General features: G+C 30.5%; 1 protein-coding gene across 1 annotated transcript in view; it reads right to left on the bottom strand.

Moving 5' to 3' along the window:
- Positions 1-5,189: 5,189 nt before the first annotated feature.
- LOC107481545 (uncharacterized) overlaps positions 5,190-8,093 on the bottom strand; it is a 16,686-nt gene continuing 13,782 nt past the window's right edge. The window contains exons 3-8 of the mRNA XM_021130377.2: positions 6,657-6,904; positions 6,350-6,562; positions 6,182-6,274; positions 5,999-6,100; positions 5,559-5,894; positions 5,190-5,282 (exon numbers count right to left, since the gene is read on the bottom strand). Coding sequence (XP_020986036.2) covers positions 5,190-5,282; positions 5,559-5,894; positions 5,999-6,100; positions 6,182-6,274; positions 6,350-6,562; positions 6,657-6,904 — 1,085 coding nt within the window. The remainder of the gene's footprint in view (positions 5,283-5,558; positions 5,895-5,998; positions 6,101-6,181; positions 6,275-6,349; positions 6,563-6,656; positions 6,905-8,093) is intronic.

Raw genomic sequence — 8,093 nt, 5'->3', positions numbered from 1 at the left:
ATGGTTGTCATGAGCCTATATTGGTTTGATGTATATATAAATTTTTCAATTTAGCCACACCTCACTAAAGTTGTTTACTGGCTTCATCTGCAATCTTGTAAGATAAGCACAATCCCATAATAATGTCACATGTCTCTTCAAACTTTTCTGCAACTTATAGCTGCAATAATAGTCAATATTTAGAAAATTCTATCAAGTCACTTCGATGACTAATAACAACTGCATCCCTAGTGAACCCACTTGGCTCATTGAGTGTTGATTTCACCTCTTTAATCCATCTATCTAACACCAATGAGGCAATGACTGGGGAATATCACAAATGTCTATGTGAACCAGAACTTTTACAATGTGTTCATAAGGAATTTCAAATGACTCCATTCTTAAACAAGAATACATGAAAATCATTCCTTCTTGACAAAATTCAATAGTCTACAGAAAATTGGGTATCCCATGCTTACACACTACGTACTTTGAGTAAACATCGCCGCTTTTCTCTATGTTTAGCACCCACATTAATCCATCTCTATAAAGAAATGATCAAAATAATAGAAATACCTCATGAGTATATACCTCAGCAGAAAATTTCTCTAGCAACACCATACAAGTTTGCCTCACGGGCACCTCACGCGTAGATTTATAATCAGCATTAAATTCTTTAAAGCGCAAGTGTGCAATACACTATTAAAAATGCTCTACAAAACTTGTTAAATCATACCGCAACCTCACATATCTTGCTACAATTGAGTGCAAGCCTTCACATCTTGAGGTGATTTTAAAACCAGCAAAAAACTTACCTCTTATACATGCAGTAGTCCATATATGCTTCTCTTCATACAAGCTTTTAACTTAGGGCTTATCCTCAACACCAAATTATTTAATTAGTTGAAACCACTTACATTTAAACATGGAATCTCATAGTCTCCCAATATAATTTTTCTAAATTTATATGTAAATGATGGATTTTTAATATTGCCAGTCGCAGTTCAAATAAGATACCAAGCGGATAATCTATGTCTGGCATCCGAAAATACATCTCTTACTACATTTCAAATTGCCATGGTTGCCCCTATCAGTTATTATTGAGGTCGGAGTTTTACTCTTCATTGTCAACATGAGCTAATGCAAAAGCTAAATATATGTATCTTTTATTTCATCCACAACTAACATAGCAGCAAAAATAATTATTTGGTTGTGGTGGTTAACCTTGCTGAATATGACTAGTGGAAAACTATATTTGTTCTCCTTGTACATGGCATCAAAAGCAATAACATCACCAAAGAGTTGGTAGTTTAGTTGGCTAATCTTATCAGACCAAAACAAGTTACGCAACAAACCTCTTGAATTACGACATGCATTGAAATATAATTGTGGATCCTTCAAACACGTATCCTCTAACTTTTTCAACACCCGTGTTGCATCATCAGGAACTTAACGCCTTTGTCAAGTAATCTCATTGTACATATTTCTAGGAGCATAGACAACAAATTCATATCCTCTATTGACTAGCCAAAAGACCAAATATCTGTAAGGTACTAATCTTAGACTTCAGCATGTTCATCAGTTGCATAATATCTGCCTCTAACATTTTTTTATGGGTAAGCAACATAGAACTGAATTGTGTATCCAAATAGATCATGGTTGTATTTGTCAGAGAAATAAAAAATATGCCACCTTCCAGTTTCAAGAACAAGTTTAACATCTATTCAGGCTTCACACTCAGTTTTTATTTTCATTCTAGGCTCCTTCCTCCTATTTTCTATCATGTAATACTTCTTCTCTCTGAATCTTTGCCAATGACATACAAATTTTTATTTTTAAACCTCACCAATATTGTTCTTGAAAATTTTACTCTTTCTTGCACTAAACCTCTTAGACTTTGAGTACTTTAGATAAAAATCAAATGCAAACTATAAAGTAGCAATGTGATATCTTCCAATTTTCTCAACAAAAATTTCTGTGAAATCTAGAATTGCAATGTCTTGCACAGAGTCAATCACATACGCAGCATCAAGGATATTATCTCACAGATGAATTTTAGAAAAATACTCCTCTTTGATGAATTCATCTCCTAAATCTTATTTAGACTTATACTGTTCATCCATCATATCTTGATCACATACTAGCTCTTCTAGTTGGTCATGAGTAGTATCATTATTCTCCTCAAACTAATCATCCATATCATCCCTTTCATACTGTCCATTCATTCACCATCCTCTTTAAATATATCTGACACCTTAAACTGTCAATTCAAAAATAATTGATTCAATAAATTAGATCACATAACACTAAAATAAAATAAAATTCATATGATGAGTGAAGCCTTAGATAAATCTTTCAAATTGGTTGTTGTTTGTATAAAAAAATATTCTGAGTACATATAATCAATTGTGTTCTTCAACCAATCAATTGGATAATTCAACTAATCAATTGTTTCTTTATCAGCCAATCAATTGAATAATTCAATTAATTAGTTATTTTCTTCAACCAATCAATTGGATCCCTCAACCAGTCAATTGGATAGGTAATAAAATCGATTCACTTACACAAAAATTAATTTTTTCTCACAAAACAATCGATTTTTGTAAATAATATTTCTTCACTAATCAATCAATTTCTTCAATAAAAAAATTGATTTTTTAACGAGCAATTCCAAAATAAAATATTCTTCGCGAAACAATTAATTAGCTTAATGTAAAAATTGATTGTTTTTTGAACAACGTAAAAAAGAGGACTTTTGTTCACTAACTAATCGATTACTTCAATAAAAAAATCAATTAGTTTTCTGTAGATTGCTATTTCTGCAATTGCAAAGATCGCATACCTGCCAATTCATAAACAGTGATCATCGTGGTAACAAATTGATAATCACAGTGGAAGAAAATTCATAAACAATTACAATTATAGAATTGGGTAATTAAAAAATAAATTGATGATAGATTATGAAATTATTAATTTTAAGAATGAAAAAGATAAAACTGGAGTTTCCAAATCAAAATAAAAACTAATTTAGGGATTGATTTCATAGAACTTAATGATAGAGTTCTAATGATAAGATATATGATGAAAAATAAAATAATAATTTTTAAAATATAGAATAGATTTTAGAATTAAATAATAAAGGATCAATTAATAAATAAAATTAAATAAAGATATTTAGTAATTATTAAAAAACTTAAAAAATATATTTTGTTACTAGAACCATTTAGTAGTCTAGACATTTTGGAACCATCATAACTAGAGTTGAGTTTCAACTTATTTTAAAATACTAAAAGAGAATGCTTTTGTCTCTTGATTTTTTACTTTCTTCTTATATACATTTTAACTTCATTGACTTTCATTTACCTCCTTCTTTTTCTTTTTTTTTTCTTCTTCTTCTTCAATTCCATCAAACCATCCATATTTGGTCACTTTGTTTCTTTCTACTTGATAATCCTTATCAATGGCACCAAAAAAAAAAATGAAAAAAGATATTACTTGGGAGAAATATATATATATATATTATGTTTTATGAATCTTACTATTCAATACAATTCACGATTTAAAATTTGGTCAAGCGATTTGATTCTTGAATTGCGATTCAACTATTTTGGTTAGTGCTATTCATGAAAAAATATGCAAGAATTGTTAAGAACCATGAATTTGATTTAAACATACATATCATAGTAATTAAATTACTATAAGTAGGGAGTAAAAGAATATAATATAAATTCACATTTATGCGGAGAATATGTTATACAACATAACAATTACAAAATTCAAATACTCATAGACAAAAGGATTTTACTGCTAAAGTCATTTCAAGTATAATATTACTGTTAATTACTGAATTTACTACTTGTAGGTGAGTTAATCCAGCATTAACTCAATTAATAACGTGGCACATTAGAACCAAATTAATGAATTGGCTACATGTGGCTTGTGGGTGAGCCAAGTCACGATTAATCCAAGCAACACAATACATTACATCAAGATTAACTATTAAATCAATTACTTATGGTTAAGCTGACAAATTAATCCAAGAGACAAAATATCCTAAAGAAATAACAAATAACGCTATTAATTTTTCAAGTAACTCACTAAGTTATAAGAGGGTTTAAAGATAAATAGAAAAATAAACAATGAGAAGTAGAGAGAGAGAGGGGGTAGAAAAACACCGGGTGGATTATAGATAGGCAATGACAATTCTTGAGAAAAGATCCAAGAGTTTGAAACCTAGAGGAGTATCATCGATTGGAGAAGGAATTATTTATTGTCTTTGTGGATAACTTACTGAAAGATATTTCAAAGAAAGAATTATATAATTTGTTTGGTTGGAGGGGACGCATTAATGACATATATCTATCACGGAAACAGAGGAATAAAAATATCTATTTATTTGTCTTTGTACGATATACCACTAAATGATGAGCTCTGAAAGCAACAGGAGAAATGAATTTTATGACTTTGAGAGAAAATGAAGTTTATGTGGGAGAAGCCACTACAAAAAAGGCGCTAATTTGCGGGGTTTTTTTTGGGTTTTGCGGGGGTTTTTAACCCCCACAAGTTGTGTAACGGCTGTTTCAAAAACTGACGGAGTTAGGTGTCCTGCGGTTTAGTTACGGGAGTTTTTAAAAAACCGACGCTATGTCAAATTCAAATTGCGGGAGTTTTTTGCCCTCCGCAAATTGTGGGGGTTTTCAGTATATTACGTCGGTTTTCGAAAGTATCCAGTTACCCTATTCTGTGGCGGTCTTGATTGACGTTATGGGGGTTCTTAACCCCTACAAAATTAAAAGACTAAAATCTATTTTTTATATTTGTGGGAATTATAAACCGCCTCAATTTAAAAATCACTACACAAATAAAACTACCATAATATTTTTATTATGCATATATATAGCTTTTTATTTTATAAGATATTAATAAATATGAAAATTTTAATACTAATAAATTCATATAAAATATAAATGTAATTCATAACTCATTGTAATGAATAATAACATTTTTATATTATAATAAAATGTATAATATCTTAATTAACATTGTCTTCATATATCAATTCCTAAAAATTAAAAATGTTAAAATTCAATAAATTCATAACTACCACTAATAAGTTCACTATTTGAATAAGTTTGTTTAGTAAATAAAATCTAACATAATATCCTAAAAAAAGAAAAAGAATTCACAACTACTCAGTCTTTCAAATAACACTAAACAATGTCTTCACAATTTTCATTGCTTCCACCTAATGATGATGCTCTTCCTGTTGCTGGTGTAATAATTTCATTCTCAACATCATTAGCCTAAAATAAATTAAAACAAAATTGTCAACCTAAAAATTACCAACATTTATAGCACTATAACAACAACTTAAAAGAAAAAAAAATCAAAGTGTAAAAAAAGAATTAACCTTTTCAAATGTCAAAAATTTGAAAAAAAAATTAAAAAGAGTAGAGGTATGAGGTTAGAATATACGAGACTAACAATGCTAGAACATTAGATTAATGTAACAGTTATGATTCATCATAATTTTCAACATGATTAGTGTAACATAAATGCCACAAGAGAAGGCAATTTACCTGAGCTCCGTGGTCAAATATACTAGTAAGTTCAGTAGGAATTCTTCCTTCTTTAGAAAGGAAATAAGCCTTTAGTGCAGTCAATGTCCCATCAAATTTAGACTCTAAACATTTAAAATCAGCTTGGGAGTAATTAGTAGAAGACATTGAAATTGAAGAATTAGCAAACTGGCCAGGATGATTGGCACCTCTAAAAGTATTAGTAGGTGTAGCTCCCATTCCCAAGCATCGCACCCTACCAGAATGTTCCTCCCCAAACACTTTGCCAATAGCATCATTTGTGGATGGTCCAAATTCATCTTTCTCATTTTGAGTCATAAGTAGTTCAATTTGTTCCTACAATTGAAATTTAAACAACAAAAATATAATAAAAACCATTAAAACTTGTCGGATTCTGAAGTTACATTTTTTACTAAATTAGACTAATAAATTCAATTTACCGCTATATTCCTTGCTTCATCAGTCACAAAGGACCCATCTTTCTTCTTATGAGTTGCTATATACATTTCTCCACGGCTAATTTTTCGCCCAGTTTGTAAAAACTATGTAAAAAAATATAAAAAAAGTTAAGAAACATAACATAATTTAGTAAAAGCAAAAAAAAAATGAATTATAGTTCATACTATTTCATGTCTTTTCCTTGAGATGGGTTTTAAGCCACCAGTATGGGGAATTGTTTGCTTCTTGCGAACTTCCTTGTTTCTCCTACACATCTCCTATTAAAAAAGAAAAATAAAAATTAAAGAATTGATCACATATTAATATTAATTTTAAAAAAGAAAGCATGTTACCATTGTAGAAGGTAGAAACCGATATTGAATGAAGGATGCCCATTGATCTCTGTCGATGCCAACTGGGACATTATCAATGATTGCTTGTCTACTCATACATGTATCATAGAACTCATTCCACAATTTAATTCTATGTTGTGACCACTTTTTTGCAAGGCTCAATTTGCAATATCGCTTTGCAATGCCCTTAGAAATTTTGAAATGAAATTTTGGCTATCAAAAAGAATTATACATAAATAACAAGATGTCATTATTAATGTATAACTTTAATAGGCATTTGATAAAAATAAATATTCATAATACATACCTTCAGCAAGTTACTAAAACACTCTTCAAACCTAGATCGAGGTATACCTAAAGGTCCTGACCACTTTGAGAAGTTGATTGGAAATAACTTACAATCAACTGCTAATGTCCCTAAATATCCAGCAAGTAAACCTTGGCTTTTCCCAATAGCTTGTTGATCTTCAAAGTTTACTACAACTTGCTCATCTCTAGTTAAATTATCCATTTCTTTAACTTTTAGCCTTCTAGTCTTAATAGTTCCATCTGTGCCTTTATTTGCATATAAAAATAATTTATGAGAAATAATAGAAGATTAATAAACTAAATTAGTGATAGATATTTCCTATGTAAGTTTTAAAAATTTAAACTAAATTAATTTTTGAACTAAATTAAAATTTTAAAAATAAACTCTTTGTATATAAAATTAATTATATGTATGAATAAGTAGAAAATGTTTTCTATGTTGGGGAATAAGCTTAATCAAAGTAATCTAGGAATACTTATTACTCCTTGTCTTGTCTCGTGAATCATAGGTAATATTGACATATGAGCAATTTTAAGTAACTTTATATATGACACACCAGTATGTATATACATATATATATACAGGAACAACATATAATTTGTCAAAGACTGTAACCTAATAAATATTTTTTATTTGAATTTAGAAAATGAGAAACTTGGAGAAGTGGTATATATTATATTCCAATTTTCAGATTTGTTCATATATATAGTTGGGACTGAAAAACATAAATATTAAGCAGTGGAATACGAAATGTAATTAGTTTCGTTGTAAAACCCGGTTAATTAACGGCTAATTAATCCATAAATGAGAATTTATTCTGGAAAGCCTAAAATGTGATTTTTGTGGCTAAATGTGATAGAGGAGATTGAGACGAGAATTTCGGTACCAATTTTATAGAAATCGGACCAAGATTGGACCGAACGGGTCAAACCGGGCCAATTGGACCCAAAGTGGGCCCTTGGCCCAACATAACTTAACCAAAACCCTAGTTTTCAGCACTCTCTCTCCTCATTTGTTACACACACAAGCTAAAATTAGAGAGAAAGGGAGGAAGAACACTCTCTCAAGTTCTCTCCCTTGGTTGATCTTCAAACCACCATAACTTTTGATCTAGAGCTCCGATTGCCGCTCCGTTTGCGGCCACGCGTTCACCGCGGAGAGCTCTACAAAACGCATACAACCAATCTTGAGGTAAGCCACGTGTTGCTGTTCGAAATCTCAGCCATTATTTTCGAGTTTCATGGGTGAAATGTTGAGATTTTGGGTTCTTTGATGTTATAGGACCCAACTCTCTTGAAGGAGAAGGTTAATCTTGTCTTCTTAGACCTTGGGTGTGGTAAGATTCTCAACCCTAGTGTATTTTGTTGTTTTATGATGTTTGGGTTTTGAGATGTTGTGTATGGGTATGATGGTTGTGGCTTAGGTTGTGTGTGT

Source organism: Arachis duranensis, chromosome 1 (assembly GCF_000817695.3).
Source record: "Arachis duranensis cultivar V14167 chromosome 1, aradu.V14167.gnm2.J7QH, whole genome shotgun sequence".
Lineage (NCBI taxonomy): Eukaryota > Viridiplantae > Streptophyta > Magnoliopsida > Fabales > Fabaceae > Arachis > Arachis duranensis.
The sequence above is the reverse complement of the archived record's forward strand: the minus strand, read 5'-3'. Positions and strand labels throughout refer to the sequence as shown.